Below are 19,145 nucleotides of genomic sequence, written 5' to 3'. Positions count from 1 at the left end.
TGCTGGCGATTTTTTGGATGACGACCCATGCACAAAATTTGCTATGGTGTCTTTTTTTGGGTGGCTGTCTGTAAGCTCCCTGTGTCCATTCCAAGTCCTGTTGGCAGAGACCCCATGCACACAAATGCGAAAGGTTTTTCATCCTTGATTTTGTTTTTAGAAAGTTAAAACCCCCACCCTAGATACCTCTCTTCTCCAGACCCGTTTACATATCCATCTTAAGTTGTTGCGATACTCTCTCTCAGCTTTATATCTAAGCTTCTAGTCCCCAAGGACCTAAAAAAGTGAGAGTGGCTCAGGCAACATAACATGCAAAATTAGTACCTGCTCCCTCACTGTTTGTGATGGAATCATGCGTGACATATGGGTGCCTGTTTATGAGTCTGGAGGAATTATTTTCGGGTTCTGTGAGTGTATTCCATTGCAGAGGCAAAGCCAGGGCCATAGGCAAGCAAGCCCCTATCTGCACTGCACATTTTTATTTTTAAATTTCTTATTTATTTGCTTTTCTGATAACCTTCCACATCAACAAAGCATAAACAAAAAATGATGCAATCAAGAAAAACCTTTCAAAGATTTAACAAACAAAAAATCAGAAAACATTCCTTGACTTCCTGTCCTCTCTTTCCATGGTTCTTTTGAACCCCATTTTTCCTCGTGTTTTCTTAGTTCACCCCGTCTATCGCAACCGCTTTTATATACTTTATTTATTTCTTACTCTGCTGAAAATTTTTACCATCCTGCTAGGTAAATTGTTTCCTTATAATACTTTCCCATATATTCTATAAATAGCATCCAGTCCTCTTTATATCTTTCATCATTTTCTTATTCTAGAGGGCATCCCTGCCAACTCTACATATTCTAACTGTTTAATATGCCAGTCTTCCTCCGCTGGCACTTTATCTGTTTTCCATTTTTGCACTAATAATATGCGGCCGGCCGCTGTAGCATACAGAAACAAATTTCTCTATTGGAAACTTATGTTATTAATAACCCCAGCAATAATGCTTCTGGGTTTTTAGCAAATTTTTTTTTAATGTTTTTAAAAAGTTCGGTGGCGACACGAGTGGCACTGTGGGTTAAACCACAGAGCCTAGGACTTGCCGATCAGAAGGTCGGCGGTTCGAACCCCTGCGACGGGGTGAGCTCCCGTTGCTCGGTCCCTGCTCCTGCCAACCTAGCAGTTCGAAAGCACGTCAAAGTGCAAGTAGGTAAATAGGTACCACTCTGGCGGGAAGGTAAACGGCGTTTGCGTGCGCTGCTCTGGTTTGCCAGAAGTGGCTTAGTCCTGCTGGCCACATGACCCAGAAGCTGTACGCCGGCTCCCTCGGCCAATAAAGCGAGATGAGCGCCACAACCCCAGAGTCCTCCACGATTGGACCTAATGGTCAGGGGTCCCTTTACCTTTAAAAGTTCAGTATAAATCGTTTCCCAATAATTTTGAATTATTTGTGTTATTGGGTTGTTGTTTTTATTCTGATGGCATATGTTGTGATCTATTCTGTGAACCCTTCTGAGACCTCTGGGTATAGGGCAGTATATAAACTCAATATGTAAGAAGAAGAAGAAGAGTTTGGATTTGATATCCCGCTTTATCACTACCCGAAGGAGTCTCAAAGCGGCTCACATTCTCCTTTCCCTTCCTCCCCCACAACAAACACTCTGTGAGGTAAGTGGGGCTGAGAGACTTCAAAGAAGTGTGACTTGCCCAGGGTCACCCAGCAGCTGCATGTGGAGGAGCGGGGAAGCGAACCCGGTTCACCAGATTACGAGTCCACCGCTCTTAACCACTACACCACACTGGCTCTAATAATAATAAATGTGGCCATTTGCAAACGAAGCAGAACCTCCTAAAAAAGACCACAAAACCCTCTCTCCACCTGCTTCTTCTACTGGCTCCCTCGCCTGGCGTTGGAGGGCGGCCGCGGCGACGGCTGAGGGGTGGGCCGCCCTGACGGCGGTGCAAGGTGGGTGTTGAGAGCCTCTGGGTGCGCATGGTGAGGGTGCGGTTGGGGAGCGAGGTGGTCTGAGCAGTGGACGGGAGAATGGGGCATTTGGGGGTGAGGGTGCCCCGGCGGGCGGGTGACGGGGTGCCCCTGATGGACGGGATGGTACCCGTGGCGGGCATGGGCGTGATGCGAAGCTTGCTGGCCGGGGATGATGTACTCAGCGCAGCAGCACTCGTTGAACTTCCTCCAGGCTCTGGCCTTGAGGTTGAGTTTCCGCGAGAGCTTGAGCGACAGGGTGGTCTCGTTCTCGTGGGACTTCAGCTTGGCGTAGTAGTCGGAGAACTTGTTGTAGAGGATGGAGATGGGCATCCCGTTCAAGATGATGCCAAAGGAGATGCAGCCAAAGGCCACCATGCGCCCCAGAAATGTGTCCGGAACGGTGTCCCCGTAGCCCACCGTAGAGAGGCTGACCTAGAGAGGAGGAAAAGAACGACACAGAACCAAAACAGGATTGGGCCTCATTTGCAAGCAGTGAAGATGCACGCCTGCCTTCTGGCTCATCGAGAGCATGCCAGAAAAGTCCCCAGATTCCTGCATTGCGAGATGGTACCCTTGGGGACGCGGGTGGCGCTGTGGGTTAAACCACAGAGCCTAGGACTTGCCAATCAGAAGGTCGGTGGTTCGAATCCCCGCAACGGGGTGAGCTCCCGTTGCTCGGTCCCTGCTCCTGCCAACCTAGCAGTTCAAAAGCACAGCAAAGTGCAAGTAGATAAATAGGTACCACTCCGGCGGGAAGGTAAGCGGCGTTTCCGTGCACTGCTCTGGTTAACCAGAAGCGGCTTAGTCCTGCTGGCCACATGACCTGGAACTGTACGCCGGCTCCCTCGGCCAGTAAAGCGAGATGAGCGCCGCAACCCCAGAGTCGTTCGCGACTGGACCTAATGGTCAGGGGTCCCTTTACCTTTACCTTTACCCTTGGGGATCCGTTCCAAGCCTGCAATTCTATGAGACAATGCACCCAAATCAGCTTGGCTTGTTCCCTGCCATCTCGTGCCCTACGTACCCAGTGAGCTAAGCCTTTTTCTGCCCACACAGACCAGAGCCAGACCACTACGTAAAGGTAAAGGAGCCCTGGGGTTGTGGTGCTCATCTCGCTTTCAGGCCGAGGGAGCCGGCGTTTGTCCGCAGACAGCTTCCTGGGTCATGTGGCCAGCAGGACTAAACCGCTTCTGGTACAATGGGACACCGTGACAGAAACCAGAGTGCATGGAAACACCATTTATTTTCCCGTCGCAGTGGTACCTATTTATCTACTTGCCCTGGTGTGCTTTCGAACTGCTAGGTTGGCAGGAGCTAGGACTGAGCAATGGGAGCTCACCCTGTTTGTGGACTCGAACTGCTGATCTTCTGATTGGCAAGCCCAACAGGCTCAGTGGTTTAGATCATTGCGCCACCTGCGTCCCTAGACCCATTTTGCTCAGCATCCCTTAAGCACCAAGCAGTGGTCTGCAGGAAGCAGGGGCATAGCGTGTGTTGCTCGTGCCCGGGGCAAGGCTGGGTGGGTTAATGGTCTGATTCCACACGATTAAATCAGGAGAAGGGGGAGCTGAGATGGGTGGGCAAGGGCTACTTATCCATCACCTGACTGACCCATGTCAAAGGTGACCCACAGGCTTAGGGTGTCAGGGACTGGTAGGATGCAGAGGAATGCTGGGAGGAACTAGCTGGGACCCAGCAAGGGAAGAAGTTTCAGAGCCCGGGGAGTGGGGGTGGGACAGCAATGAGTGGTCGGAGAAGACTGTGAGGAGGTTTGGAAGCTGAAGGAGCAACAGGGCTTAGTGAGCTGGAAGAGTCTGTGACAGAGATAAGTCCAAAATCAGAGGCAGAAGCTGAAGCAGGGGAGGAGGGAGGCCAAGAAGCAGAGATGAGTCAACCTGGTGAAAAGACACAGGTCTCTCTCCCTCCTCCTTTGTGTCCCAGAACCAGCAGAGGCATGAAGTGAGAGGAGCAAAGACAGGTACGCAGGCACAGTCTCTGATTGCTTGGGGGGCGGAAACCCTGGAGAGGAGGAGACTGGTGGCTGGGGGGGGGGAGGCGGGGACCTTTAGCCTCTCCTTTAAATCAGAAGCAGTGAAGGTCCTGTGTGAGTGCCTGGAGGCAGTTGGAGGATGGATGGCGGCTAATAGATTGAGGTTGAATCCTGACAAGACAGAAGTACTATTTTGGGGGGACAGGGGGCGGGCAGGTGTGGGGGATTCCCTGGTCCTGAATGGGGTAACTGTGCCCCTGAAGGACCAGGTGCGCAGCCTGGGAATCATTTTGGACTCACTGCTGTCCATGGAGGCGCAGGTTAATTCTGTGTCCAGGGCGGCTGTCTACCAGCTCCATCTGGTACACAGGCTAAGACCCTACCTGCCTGCGGACTGTCTCGCCAGAGTGGTGCATGCTCTAGTTATCTCCCGCTTGGACTACTGCAATGCGCTCTACGTGGGGCTACCTTTGAAGCAGCACCCAGCAGGCTTAGACCCTGTGACCATCGGCTGACGCCACCCAGTGATTGGCAGCGGGGATTAGTTTGGGGAAAACGGCCAAACCGGAACCCCCTGCAAGAATGGAGGTTCCCCCACCCGTGGAGCGGGTAACCAGAGGCACTCTACTCACCGCTGCCCACCACCAGGCGCTGGGGATGCTGGTGAAGTTGGTGCCGGGGACGTCGTGCTCCACGGAGTGCATCAGCGCCGAGAAGGTGAAGACCCCCATGGCTATGAAGAGGAGGAGGCAGCAGACCTGCTGGTAGCACTGGCGGATGGTGAAGCCGAAAGCCCGCAGGCCCGTGGAGTGGCGGGCCAGCTTGAGGATGCGGAAGATGCGCATGAGCTTGATGAGCTTGAGGACCTTCCCCAGCTTCCCGACGCTGCGCATCTTGTGGAGCTCCTCGTGGTACTCCGTGTCTCCCTCGCCCATGTTCTCAAAGAGGAGCTGGATGTAGAAAGGGAGGATGGAGACCAGGTCGATGGCGCTGAAGGCCGCCCGCAGGAACTGCTGGCAAGAGGAGGCGGAGATGAGTCTCATCAGGTACTCGAGGGTGAAGAAGATGGCGCAGACAGTCTCCACGCGCTCCATGCACTTCTTGCTGGTCTTGTGTTGCATCTCCTCCACCGTGCTCAGCGTCATGCCCACAATGGAGACCAGCACGCAGACGCTGGACATGATGGCGATGATCTTGGCAGGGATGGAGGAGAACGGGTTCTCTACCAGGTTCCAGATGGCCTTCCGGAACGTGCCCAGGAACATGCCCTCAAAGTTCACCTCACTCTCCAGCGGCTCCAGCTCTGCTTCCAGCTCCCGTTGGACCTTCAGGTACTCGGCCATCTCATCCTGCTTCTCCTCAAAGAGGATACGGCAGCACCTTTGGGCGTACTTCATGTGGACGCCCCAATACTCGATTTCCTCCACAAAGTTGGCCGGGCAGAGTTCCTGCATGATCCACATGACGCCACTGCGGTAGAAGTGGAAGACGTAGTGGAAGATGAGGGGGTCCCGGTCGAAGAAGTATTCGTTCCTCGGGACCGAGTAGTCGTCACAGAGCTGCAGCTTCTTCATGGGGTCGGTGGCGACGGCCAGCTGGCCGATCCTGGTGACGGGGTACCTGGCGGCCACTTTGCACGCGATCTGGAAGCACTTCCCGCCGACGTTGAGGTTCAGGAAGTAGCGGTTCCTCCGGGGAGGCATGCTCTGGCGTTCCTGGGCCCTGTCTGCTACGTTGTGCATCGACCCCCATTGCTTGACCAACCTCTCCTGAGCGAAGGGGATGTAGACTTCCTCCTCCTCGGGAGTCAGGCAGCATTTCTTGTAGTCGCCGATTTTCAAGTTGGCCGAAAGGCTGGACCGCCTGTTTATGGGCTTCCTCATCGCTGCTGAGTGGTGCTTACAGACTGCGGTCCCCTGGCTGCTAGGAGAAGCCCAGTTCTGGGGCTCCCTGGTCCTGCTCCCATTCAACGAGCGCTTGGGTCAAACGCCTCCTATCAGCTACTGTGTGTGCACAGTCTGGCTTAACCCCCTGAGCCTTCTCCCCCCCGCCCCGGCTGCTTCTGCGAGGGAGACACTGGGCATATCTGCCCAAGCTTCTTAAAACGTTAATAAGCTTATGGGGTTAACCTTTCAAGTTAAGAGGCTATTTTTGGAAGCCGGGTCTTCCTTTCATTTATCGGACGCTCCCATCTCCCACGATGGGCACTCTATCTCTTAAGTGCTTTTGATCCTTGAAAACTTCCAGGACATAAAACCTGCTCCCCAACCTGTTGGACTTTAAAGCCAGGTGTGGAGAGCCTCTTACTCTCTGCAAACTTTTTCAGCAGGGGGCTGGTCCACTGTCCTTCAGACCTTGTGCAGGGCCGGACTATATTTTGAAAGAAAAAAAAAGAACGGATTCCTATGCCCCACAAAGAACCCAGAGATGCATTTTGAATAAAAGCACACATTCTGCTCATGTAAAAACACGCTGATTCCCGGACTGTCCGCAGGCCGGATTTAGAAGGCGATTGGGCTGGATCCGGCCCCCAGGCCTTGGTTTGCCTACCCGTGCTCTAGATCAGCCTTTCTCAACCTGTGGGTCCCCAGATGTTGTTGAACTACGACTCCCATCACCCCTAGCTAGCAAGGCTGGAGCTCAAGGGATGATGGGAGTTGTAGTCCAACAACATCTGGGGACCCACAGGTTGAGAACCGCTGCTCTAGATGCAACTTATCCCTGGCCATTCGCCATGCTAGCTGGAGCTCATGGGAGTTGTATTTCAACAGCACAGAGGCTTCTGCTGCCTGCCTGCCTTTCATCAATCAATCAATCAATCAATCAATCAATCAATCCAGGAAGGGGGAGCAGTATGACAGCTGTCAGGTTTCAGGGTTCTGCACAACCAGTCACGATAGTTAATAATAATAATAATAATAATAATAATAATAATAATAATAATAATAAATTTTATTTCTATCCCGCCCTCCCCAGCCAAAGCCGGGCTCAGGGCGGCTAACAGCAATAAAATAATACAACATTCTAAATTCATTTCTTTCTAAAATTAATTCAAATCAAATTAATGGCAACCATTGGGCTAGAGTTCTGTGATGATTAACAAAGGAGGGGGTCAGACTGTGACCTGGCCAAAGGCCTGGCGGAACAGCTCTGTCTTGCAGGCCCTGCGGAAAGATGTCAAGTCCTGCAGGGCCCTAGTCTCTTGTGACAGAGCGTTCCACCACATCGGAGCCACAGCTGATAAAGCCCTGGCTCTAGTTGAGGCCAGCCTAACCTCTCTGTGGCCCGGGATCTCCAAGATGTTTTTGTTTGAAGACCGTAAGTTCCTCTGTGGTACATACTAGGAGAGGCGGTCCCGTAGGTACGAGGGTCCTCGGCCGTATAGGGCTTTAAAGGTTAAAACCAACACCTTAAACCTGATCCTGTACTCCACCTGGAGCCAGTGCAGCTGGTACAGCACTGCGTATAGTTATGTGCGACTTCCAGTACCATAGAGTTGGAAGGGAACCCAAGGGTCATCCAGTCCAACCCCCTGTAATGCAAGAAGCTCCTGCAGCCAATGGGAAGCTGTGTGCGCCTCCTCCGTGACAGGAGCAGCACCGGAAATAGCGTTTGCGCATGTGTGCCTGTGCGCTCTGGCCGACCGCAGCGTCTGCGGGACCGTGAACGGGCCCAGGCCACAAAAACTTTGCAGACCCCGATGTAAAATATGCAGGGATTTGTGGTATGCAAAATAAACCACGGAAAGAGAAGAAGGGAATAATAATTTATTATTTATACCCCGCCCATCTGGCTGAGTTTCCCCAGCCACTCTGGGCGGCTCCCAATCAAGTGTTAAAAACAATACAGCATTAAATATTAAAAACTTCCCTAAACTGGGCTGCCTTCAGATGTCTTTTAAAGATAAGATAGCTGCTTATTTCCTTCACATCTGAAGGGAGGGCGTTCCACAGGGCGGGCGCCACCACCGAGAAGGCCCTCTGCCTGGTTTGTAATCTCACTTCTCACCATGAGGGAACTGCCAGAAGGCCCTCGGTGCTGGATCTCAGTGTCCGGGCTGAATGATGGGGGTGGAGACGCTCCTTCAGGGATACTGGACCGAGGCCGTTTAGGGCTTTAAAGGTCAGCACCAACACTTTGAATTGTGCTCGGAAACGTACTGGGAGCCAATGCAGATCTCTCAGGACCGGTGTTATGTGGTCCTGGCGGCCACTCCCAGTCACCAGTCTAGCTGCCACATTCTGGATTAATTGCTGTTTCCGGGTCACCTTCAAAGGTAGCCCCATGTAGAGCGCATTGCAGTAGTCCAAGCGGGAGATAACCAGAGCATGCACCACTCTGGCCAGACAGTCCGCGGGCAGGGAGGGTCTCATCCTGCGTACCAGATGGAGCTGGTAGACAGCCTGGACACAGAATTAACCTGCGCCTCCATGGACAGCTGTGAGTCCAAAATGACCCCCAGGCTGCGCACCTGGTCCTTCAGGGGCACAGTTGCCCCATTCAGGACCAGGGAGTCCCCCACACCCGTCTGCCCCCTGTCCCCCCAAAACAGTAGTTCTGTCTTGTCAGGATTTAACCTCAATCTGTTAGCCGCCATCCATCCTCCAACTGCCCCAGGCACTCACAGGGAAGTCATTGATTAATGTCTAAATGAATATTTTGATATGTAAATTATATCATCATATATGTGGCGAAGCTTAGAGGCTGGTCAAGGGGTTCCTGTCGCACTGCAGCAGCAACCCATCCCTTATCTGTCTTAGTCTGCTCCCTCTTTTCAAGCAAAACTCCTCCCCTCATCGTAGAAATAAGAGAAGAACTGCACGCTGAGGGGAAAGGTGTTTCGCATTATTTCCAAAATTACGCACCAATCCCTCCCCCCCACGCTATTCGGTCCTCGCCTTATTATCATCAGACCCATATTTAAACAACAACTTTAAATTGCAGAGATTTAGTTTAGTTTTTGTAACCGTCAGCCCAATTAGCGATAGCCTGATACTGGAAATCCTCACTGAAATCTGATTAAATAATATTTGGACTGTGGCACTCTCTCAGAATGCCTTACTTGCCACAGAAGGGTGATTAAAGGAACATCAGGGAGGGACACTATTTTGAGACTTGGTTTCCTTTCATTTCCTTTATAAATGAGATGGAAGATGAGATGGATTCCACCTTCACAACACAAGAATCTCTGTGGATAGATCCCAGTCTCTCTTCTTCCTTCTTCTTCCCAGAACACCCTGCTAAAAACTCTGTTTTCCTGTCACCTCACACCCAGTTACCCTGACAGTGCCAGCACGTAGCCTGGCTAGAGCTACGACCATCCTCAAAATATCCACAAAATGGATATTGTAGAATTGGAAACGCTGAACAACATGGCATTATATCTTTGTTTTGCTAAGTTGTTATGAAATTGTTAATGTTTTGCTCTGTTTTACGCAAAAAATAATAATATTGTCGTTTCTTTGTTCTAAGCCATTTTGGGCATGATTTGTGAGAAAGCAGAATACAATTAAACTGAATGAATGGGGGGGGGAAAGAATCTCTGTGGAGAGACTACCTGAAAAAAGTAAATGTATTTCTTGTGTGCAGTGGTACCTCGGGTTAAGTACTTAATTCGTTCCGGAGGTCTGTTCTTAACCTGAAACTGTTCTTAACCTGAAGCCCCACTTTAGCTAATGGGGCCTCCTGCTGCCGTCGCGCCGCCAGAGCACGATTGCTGTTCTCATCCTGAAGCAAAGTTCTTAACCCGAGGTACTATTTCTGGGTTAGTGGAGTCTGTAACCTGAAGCGTCTGTAACCCGAGGTACCACCGTACTATGTACCTACATATGAAACGTAATAATAATAATGTATCCCTGGGCAGGTTACTGCAGTTATATGTAGTTTAGCTCTTGTATTCAAGTGAAAAACAACAAAAAATGTATTGGCAGGACGGGGAGAGAGAAATAAGAGAATAAAAGCCAAAACTCCCAAGTTATTTTTTCTCCAAAAAGTTTTTTTTTAATCATTTACAAGTTTCCAGAGTTGATTCTGTGTCAAACGCTTAAGCAACGGAGTTGTTCCAGCTGGACATTTTAGAAGATCCTTTTGGGACATTTTAGGACAACCTATGGGGTTTTATCCCCAACAGCAAACTGGGCTCCCCCCTCTTTGGCCTGATCTCACAAGAGACGGATGCAGCCATGGAGATTTGTGCAAGGGAAAACACTGTGCTTGCACGAGGCAAGGTGACCGGGATGATTTAAAAAACCGTTTTTGCCACACAAGGATGCTTGCTGCGGGCAAAACTAGCGTGGCAAAGGAATGTGCCATGGCGATTTTCTTCTGTTGCTTTTCACCACAATTGGTGGGAAAAGAGAAGCCGAGTGTACTGGGGAAAATGTAGGGAAAGGTTTTAGCCAAACGGCAAATTGCCCAGTATAGAGGAAAAACAACCTAAAACGGCAATTCAAATATGCATTTGATGCAGTTTCCACCAAAGCCTACTGGATAATAATGCTGTTTTTATTAATGTGCGCCCCACATTTTCCAGTACCCTTTTGAGCCTCTGTTCATAGCTGCAGTGGCTAAACTCAGCAGCTCTTCGCCATGGAAGATCAAGGAGCCAGAGGGCAGAAATAAATACGTTTTGAGATGACAAGGACCAGCGACAGGGAGGTCTCCCTTGAGAAAGCGATTGACCTTCTAACTCGGATGTGCGCCTGAAGTTCTCGACTGAAGGCACCTGTTGAAAGGTGGCGGGAGCAGCAAGAGCAGCAACTAAAAGGTTGGTCGTTCTTCTCAGAGGATGTGTTGAATCAGACGCCACGCTTTTGAAGGCAGGCCAGCTCTGGAGATCATAAACGAAATTATTGGTAAGAGTCGGAATCCATGAAACACCAATCATTTCTTAATTGAGGGAAAATCTACCATATTTCTCGCTCTATAGGACGCACTTTTTCCCCTCCAAAAATGAAGGGGAAATGTGTGTGCGTCCTATGGAGCGAATGCAGGCTTTCGCTGAAGCCTGGTGTGCACCGACCCCTCTTGCTCTCCAGGCTTCAGGCAGCTATCCGCAAGCCTTCGGAGCAGGAGTTCTGGCTGGGCTCTGTAGGCTTGCGGATAGCAGCCTGTTCTGGGGGCTGGGGTCGGGGGAAGCTCAGGCATTTTTTTTAAAAAAATAAATATTTATTAAAATTTTCCATCTTAATAAAAAATAAAAAAAACCAAAAAATAAAAAACACATAAAGTTTACAATCCATATTTTCAATAACATATTTCCCTGACTTCCCCACACCTCCCCTTCTTATATTCCAATTCAAATTGTTAGTTCAACAAGTTCTTATCCCCAATTTTTAACCTTTTTATATTTAGTTCATTTTAAAAAAAAAAAACCAATTTTAACTTATAAACATCAATATTTGTACATCAGTGCTCATTCTTAAAACCTTTTTCTAAAGTCGACCCAAATTCCCTTCCACGAATTCCCCAATTTTCATACTAATAACAAAACAAAATAAAAAAAAACAGATTATAATTGTACACCCTTTGGATTCCCAAACCCCACCACCCCCTTTCCCGGTTTCGATCCCCAACAGATGTCCATCAGTCATCTACTATCAGCCTGGAGACCTCACGTCCGAGGCTCTTAATTCTCTCTCAATTCCTCTCTGCCGGTTTTTTTGAGAGTCTTTAGTATTAAACACCAGATCTCGGAGAAGCTCAAGCTCAGGTTTCCCCAGTCCCCAGCCCTGCAAGCCCCGGGAGCGGCGGCGAGGTTGCGCGCAATCTCGCCGCCGCTCCTGGACCTGTTTTGGGGGCTTCCCCCGGTCCCAGCCCCAAGGCTAAAAACAAAGCCGCACGCAGCTTCTCCCTGCTGGAGAGGTTGTGTGTGGCTAAAGAGGAAGCCAAGACAGCCAGCGGGATGGAAGAGTTGGAAGGCGCCACAAGGAATGCAAAAATCTGTTGCCCAATGTGGGCTCAAACCTACAACCCTGGATTAAGAGTCTCCTGCTCTACTGGCTGAGCTGGGAAGAGGGTTCTAGGAAGAAGCAGGTTTAATAAGGGCACTGGCCTGCAGGTGAAGAGAGGGGGGGGAAATGAGTCAAATGCGTAACTCAGGTGTACCTCGAAGGAAGGAGTCTCTCAAGGCTGCTGTTTTGCGATCAGCTGCTCTGAACCGTGATCCCACTTGAAGCTTGCCAGATGTCTCGCTTTCGCACGGCTCCAGGCGGAGGCAAAAACAGCAGCCACCACGACAGCCAGGAACGCTACGGAACGAAGGAGACAGGGGGATAATAATAATAATATATTGTTTATTCCCCACCCATCTTTGCAGCTTCCAACGCAATAACCTATTAAGCATTAAAAGCTTCCCTAAACAGGGCTGCTTTCAGATGTCTTCTAAAAGTCAGGTAGTTGTTTATTTCCTTGATATCTGGTGGGAGGGCGTTCCACAGGGCGGGTGCCACCACCAAGAAGGCCCTCTGCCTGGTTGTCTGTAACTTGGCTTCTCACAGTGGGGGAACCACCAGAAGGCCCTTGGCACTGGACCTCAGTGTCCGGGCTGGACGATGGGGGTGGAGATGCTCCTTCAGGTATACTGGACTGAGGCCATTTAGGGCTTTCAAGGTCAGCACCAACAGTTTGAATTGTGCTCGGAAACGTACTGGGAGCTTCAGCACCAGGTGCAACTGCAGCAGTGGCCAACAACAGCTTTCCCCGGTGGACCAACTGTCCCCCACCCCAGTTTTCGGTGTGTGGATGTGCACAGGATCAGTAAGGATGGGGCAAAGCAACCAGGTGTACCCCATTCCGTTTAACAGCTCCCCCCACCCCCAGAAAGGCAGCTGCATCACCACGGCCAAGGTATGGCTTCCTGTGCAGGAAAAATCATTGTGAATAAAATATTCAAATGGCTGTTCTCCCTGCCTGAAACAGGACACACAGTTTCCGCTCTGTGGGTGTGCATCCGGTACATGTGCAAATGAGTGTCTGCAGAGTCAGAGTGCCAGCGATTTGGCCCCAAGAGGATTAGTCAATGATGGAGATGACAGAATATTTAGAATTAGCCAAATTGACAGATCTAGTAAGAGAAAAACCAAAAAGCGAAGTGAAAAAGGAATGGGAGTGTCTAAATGAATACCTTAAAAGCCAAGGTTCGAGGACAGAAATCTGGCTGGAATAACCTTGTGAAGGGAAAGGATAAGAAAGAGGGATTTATATCTAGATGCTAGGATAGAGATGATAAGGAAAACAGGGAGACACAATGAGAGGTAAAGGAGGTGCTGTGGGATTGGTGGAAGTCAATGTTTGCTTTTCTTTTTAGTGTTTATATTATTAAGTTGTAAGATATGGATTTGTTTTGTTTTTTTAATGTCGGTTTTTGTGTTTTGTGTATTGTTATTTTTTGATATTTTTCATGTTGTTGTGTGGAAAATACTAATAAAATTTATAATTAAAATTATTATTATTATTATTATTATTATTATTATTATTATTATTAGTAATAATAATAATAATAATAATAATAATAATAATAATAATAATATTATGATGGAGATGACACCCGCCCCGCCAAGTCAAAAACGGTTAGCAACCTTTGGCACACAGCAGGGCTGGGAAACCTACCATATTTTTCCGTGTATAGGACTAGGTTTTTTTAACCAAAAAGTTAGGTTTGAAATTGGGGCTCGTTTTATACATGGGGAGCGCTGAGGGGTGTTTCCTCAATTTGGAGTCCCCCCAAAATAGGAGGGAGTCTTATACATGGGGGTGTCTTATACACGGAAAAATACGGTGTTTGGCTCTGCAGACCAAACATTGATCAGGATTGGTGAAAGTTGAAAGAAGGGCGAGGCTACAGGATTCAATCCTGTTTTCGGCTGCAGCCAGCAACCTGCAGGTGCGAGGCTGGCGGGCGTGGTTTGGGGTAATGGCCTGGTGGGCTGTCAGGGAACTGCCATCGGCTAAGGGGGGAGAGGGGAAAAGCCGGATGGATTACAGAGAACCCCACAAAGATCGTGGGAAGCAGCACCTCCTCAGCGGAGGAGAGTAACCTTGCCTCCAGTGGAGAGGGGCTGCAGGGCTCGGAGGAGGTGAGGCGGTGCCAAGACACCTTGCCTGGGCAAAGTGGGGAGGAGAGAGGTCCTCAATTGCCCACACCCTCCTTGCGCAGTAGGCTTCCGCGCAGAGAGGGGAAGCGCAGACTGGGCGTCAAGAAACTACTTTGCTGGGGAAAGTTTAAGGACCGCCCACTCACGGATTCTGCCAGTGAATCAGTCGGCCACGGGAGAGTGGCACTCTGGACATATAAAGTTTATTTTGGCATCAAAAGCAAGTCTTCACAGCCGAGCAGGGAGGCATTTGCCTGCTTACTCTCGAGCAACCCCTTGGAATCCTAACATGGGCCAAATCTGGCCGGCTTAGGTTTCAGTAAGAAATGGCTCACAATTAAACACCAGGCAGATGGAAGAATGCTTTTGCCGTTACGACTCACCGACGACGGAAAGAACCACCAAATCCACAGGCATCGCATTTCCAGGGACAGGCACGTCATCTTAGAAAGGCAGGCAAGAAGGGGAAGGGGGAAAAAACACCAGATGCAGGTTAATTTTTTAAAAAAATAAGATTGAGTCTGATGTTTATATTAAAAAAAAACCCTTTTAACGTGAAGCAAGCAGAGACAAAGGGGAGGAAGCAAAGTCAGCTAAAGGAGGGGGTTACGGTAGAGATGGTTGCCAGGATACCCGTTTGCCCCCTAAAGCAGACTGCTGCACACCTTACTGTAGTGATCAGGTTGGATTGCTATGAGGAATTATAGCAAATATAGAGTAAGCCATGTGTGTCAGCAATGAAAGCATTGCATTGACTGGGTTTAAACTATTTTGATATGATTCTTGATCAATCTACACCTCTGCATCCCTGTTCCATTCCTCCTTCTTGGCAAGTCACGTACACACTTAGACAGGCAGGCGTTCTGGGTCCTCAAATACAGTGGGCAGTTTCATCCATGTAGCTTTTCTGATATGTTAATCTTAGGATGTTAATCTTAGGGCCAGGAAACAGGTTTCAAATTAAGCTGATAATGATCGCTGTCCTCCTGGCCATCCTTCTTATCATGTGTACTGATTGTTTACGACCTCCGGGGTTGCTGAATGCGCTCCTTTGTAGTTTTCATTCATTTACTCCAAAAATATGCATGCCTAACTAGTGATTGTAGTTTAACTTTGCTCCCAAGTGGGGTTTGTTTAAATGCTCAGAGGAAATCTGATTGGTTCTTACGAACACTGTGTAAAGGGTTCTTTTGCTAATAAAATGGCCTGGTGTGGGGTGTGGGCGACGCAGTGGCATAGCGTGGGTTGTCAGCACCCAGGGCAAGGCAAGTAATTTGTGCCCCCTAACTCGTGGATTTGCGCCCCCTAACCGTGGATTTGCGCCCCCTAACCCTAACCCCCAGATGTTGCGCCCGGTGCGGCCGGGCCCCCCTGCACCCCCCACACTACGCCACTGGGAGGACGCACTTCCTCCGAGAGCCTTGTCGGTCAAAGCCTCGTGTCTTATTTTAATCAGGGTCCAGTCCTTTCCTTTGGCCTCAGAACGCAACACCTTACCTGTCTGAGTGGCTGGTGGCGTTACCGAAACCGTTGGGAAGTCTAGAAGGCAGCCTCGTTCATCCCTCTCGTCTGGACAATCAGAATGGCCGTCGCACACAAACGCCAGGGGGAAGCACTCTGCCCCCGGTTCGCACTGAAACTCGTCCTTTGGACAGGCTGGCGAAGTCGTGTCTACCCGATGCCCGCAGGCGTCTAAGGACTCGTCGGAATTGTCTGGGCAATCGCCGTGGCCGTCACAGATCCTCTCCAAGGGCAGGCAAGGGCCGTCGCTGCCGCATCGCCTCCCGCGGGGTCCGCACGAGACGTTGGCGGCTCGACAGCCTCTCTCGTCGCTGCCATCGCTGCAGTCCCGCTTCTCGTCGCACCGCTGGCACAGCGGAACCTGCCCGCCGTCCTCGCACCGGAAACTCTCGAGGGTGCAAAGGAAACGTTCTGAATTGTGAAGGGAGAGACACACAAACAAACAAACACACAAGAGAGTCATTTGGGAGACCCAAAAGGATGGTCAAGAACATCGGAGCAACTCCAGCAGCTCAGCTATGAAAGAGGCAGGATTTAAAAAGGTAAAGGTCCATTAGGTCCAGTCGTGACCAACTCTGGGGTTGCGGCGCTCATCTCGCTTTACTGGCCGAGGGAGCCGGCGTACAGCTTCCGGGTCATGTGGCCAGCATGACTAAGCCGCTTCTGGTGAACCAGAGCAGAGCACGGAAACGCCGTTTACCTTCCCGCCGGAGTGGTACCTATTTATCTACTTGCACTTTGACGTGCTTTGGAACTGCTAGGTTGGCAGGAGCAGGGACCGAGCAACAGGAGCTCACCCTGTCGCGGGGATTCGAACCGCCGACCTTCTGATCAGCAAGTCCTAGGCTCTGTGATTTAACCCACAGCGCCACCCGCATCCTTTAGGCAGGATTTACAAACACTCAAAATCCTGCTTGAGATCACTGTATTTTTCTCAGCGCCTGCTAAGAACGTCCTTGTTTAGTTCAGCCGCTTAGAAAAGCTGGTGTGCATTTCAATCTGCTTCAGCTTTTTAAACTTCTTGTTATGTTTTAATATATTGTAAATCCTTCCCATAACTGGACTGAGCTGGACCATAAAGAAGGCTGATCGCCGAAGAATTGATGCTTTTGAATTCTGGTGCTGGAGGAGACTCTTGAGAGTCCCATGGACTGCAAGAAGATCAAACACATCCATTCTGAAGGAAATCAGCCCTGAGTGGTCACTGGAAGGACAGATCCTGAAGCTGAGGCTCCAAGACTTTGGCCACCTCATGAGAAGAGAAGACTCCCTGGAAAAGACCCTGATGTTGGGAAAGATGGAGGGCACAAGGAGAAGGGGACGGCAGAGGACGAGATGGTGGGACAGTGTTCTCGAAGCTACGAGCGTGAGTCTGACCAAACTGCGGGAGGCAGTGGAAGACAGGAGTGCCTGGCATGCTCTGGTCCAGGGGGTCACGAAGAGGCGGACACGACTAAACGACTAAACAACAACAACAACAAAATCCTTCCCGATCTTACCTTTTTTGCAGTCCTTTTAAAAAAACCCTATCAAGTGGCGTGAAAGTTTTTGTGAATTAAATGAATAAATAAATGGGTAACACCAAGGTAATTTGAGGCGACTTACGACATATAAATGAACGTACCTTGAAGCTGGCATAAAAGTGGAGGAAACACCCACATAAAGAAAAAGCTAAAGGGTAAAGGATGGCAATATTTCACCCAATTGAGGAGACAGATAATTAAGACCCAAAGGCCTGGCAAAAAAGAAATGTTTTGGCTTAAAACCTAAAGTTATGTAATGATGGCACTAGGGAAGCCTCTCTGGGGAGAGCGTTCCACAAATGGGGAGCCACCACCGAAAAGGCCCTGGTTCATGATAAAATAAAAGCACATAGAGGCTTTACTAATCATTTGGTGAGAAAGGCCCTATTCGAAGTTTGGGAAAGAAAAAAAACAATAGTAACAGCCAAAACTCCCTGGTGGTTATCGCCTATAGAATCATCAGCCATGCACAGAAATAATATGAAAGAGAGTTGGCTAACATATAGGGAACTCGTAGAACTGTTCACGTTTTGCCTAATCACAGCTTATTTTTATGGGCAAAGAAAAAATATCACACATTATTAGAACTGGACAAAAGTTTCAACCACAGTGGGTTTTTTCTGGGTACAATTAGGATTATTTTTTCCAACGCCCCTTGTTGGAATTTTCTTATCGGAACAGGACTTTGGCTGCACATTCGTTCATAATAGGAGCAGCGGTGTGTTTTTGGGTTGAGCGTAATAAAGGTTATATATTCAGTATCCCTAGGTGGGATTTTTATTGGAACTGGGTTTGAATAGAGGGCTTTAGCTGCGCAGTAATAAAAATAAGCTCTGAAATATCACAGGAATGAAGAAATAGCAAGGTTGTGGTTTACGTGCCAAGTAATTTTTTTTGGCAGGAAAAGAAATATCAGTAAATGATGCCAATGAACTGGGAAGGGTCAGGAGATCTAAAGCAAGCAGTGACCCACCCTTATGTATGTATGAATACACCGAGGGTCGGGATGGGTGTTGTCAGGTGGGTTGTACCCCGTAATTCCCAGTCAGAGTAGACCCACTGATAGACATAGCTAACATGGATTTTTGCATTGCAGGGGGTTGGACTGGATGACCCTTGGGGTCCCTTCCGATTATTACAATTTCAGATAAAATGGACCCGCTCTGAGCAGGTGTAACATAGGACCTAGCCTAAGGAGACGGAAGACCCGGGTTCAAATCTACACTTGGCTCCCCCCTCCACCTCTTTCCCCCTATTCCTCCTAACGTCTCAACAAATGAAACCGATTTGTAAAAAAAAAAGATGTGTTACGTGGGAAAAAAAATACGAGAGAGACATTGCACATACCTTTGTAAATCAAGACAATCTTTAATACAAATACATTTTTTTTAAAAAAAATCAACACTTGGCCATGAAACTTGCTGAGTGACCTTGAGCCAAGTCACTCTTGCTAAGCCTAATCAGTTGTGCCAAAGAACGGAGAAGAATCGTTTATTCGGCCTTGACCTCTCCCATGTGGGATAATTGCATTCATTAAATTCAAAAGACTGGCTGCAAGTTTCCTCAAGCAGCATTTGAAGCACGCGGCTTCAACCCAAAGACTCCCAGGATCTATAGTACCTCCGAAACAGGTGAACTACAATTCCCAGTACCTCGACAAAGGTGAACTACAGTTCCCAGGGTAATTTTTTTTTTTAGGGGGGGAATGTACGATGTGGATGTGCCCAATTACTGTATTTTTTGCTCTATAAGACTCACTTTTTCCCTCCTAAAAAGTAAGGGGAGATGTGTGTGCGTCTTATGGAGTGAATGCAGGCTGCGCAGCTATCCCAGAAGCCAGAACAGCAAGAGGGATCGCTGCTTTCACTGCGCAGCAATCCCTCTTGCTGTTCTGGTTTCTGAGATTCAGAATATTTTTTTTCTTGTTTTCCTCCTCCAAAAACTAGGTGCGTCTTGTGGTCTGGTGCGTCTTATAGAGCGAAAAATACGGTACTGCCTCTATAGCTTGATGGTTAATGCTTAAGGATGC

The 19,145-nt window shown here is 49.1% G+C and overlaps 2 protein-coding genes across 3 annotated transcripts in view; both read right to left on the bottom strand.

Moving 5' to 3' along the window:
• Positions 1–548: 548 nt before the first annotated feature.
• On the bottom strand, positions 549–5,993 carry LOC310753372 (potassium voltage-gated channel subfamily V member 2-like). Its single transcript, XM_083594616.1, has 2 exons — positions 4,611–5,993; positions 549–2,420 (listed from the first exon to the last, which is right to left on the bottom strand). Exons 1-2 carry the CDS (start codon positions 5,859–5,861, stop codon positions 1,890–1,892), a joined length of 1,782 nt encoding a protein of 593 aa, XP_083450742.1. The 5' UTR covers positions 5,862–5,993; the 3' UTR covers positions 549–1,889.
• Positions 5,994–9,952: 3,959 nt separating this feature from the next.
• Positions 9,953–19,145, bottom strand: part of CD320 (CD320 molecule) — an 11,971-nt gene continuing 2,778 nt past the window's right edge. The window contains exons 2-5 of one of the 2 annotated variants that reach the window (XM_083594925.1): positions 15,570–16,004; positions 14,456–14,515; positions 12,085–12,227; positions 9,953–10,807 (exon numbers count right to left, since the gene is read on the bottom strand). In XM_083594925.1, the coding sequence (XP_083451051.1) occupies positions 12,103–12,227; positions 14,456–14,515; positions 15,570–16,004 (620 nt within the window). In that variant the 3' untranslated portion in view covers positions 9,953–10,807; positions 12,085–12,102. The remainder of the gene's footprint in view (positions 10,808–12,084; positions 12,228–14,455; positions 14,516–15,569; positions 16,005–19,145) is intronic. The other variant, XM_083594926.1, reaches the window with a different exon arrangement.

This window comes from Podarcis filfolensis (genome assembly GCF_964270895.1).
Source record: "Podarcis filfolensis genome assembly, chromosome: 18".
Lineage (NCBI taxonomy): Eukaryota > Metazoa > Chordata > Lepidosauria > Squamata > Lacertidae > Podarcis > Podarcis filfolensis.
The sequence above is the reverse complement of the archived record's forward strand: the minus strand, read 5'-3'. Positions and strand labels throughout refer to the sequence as shown.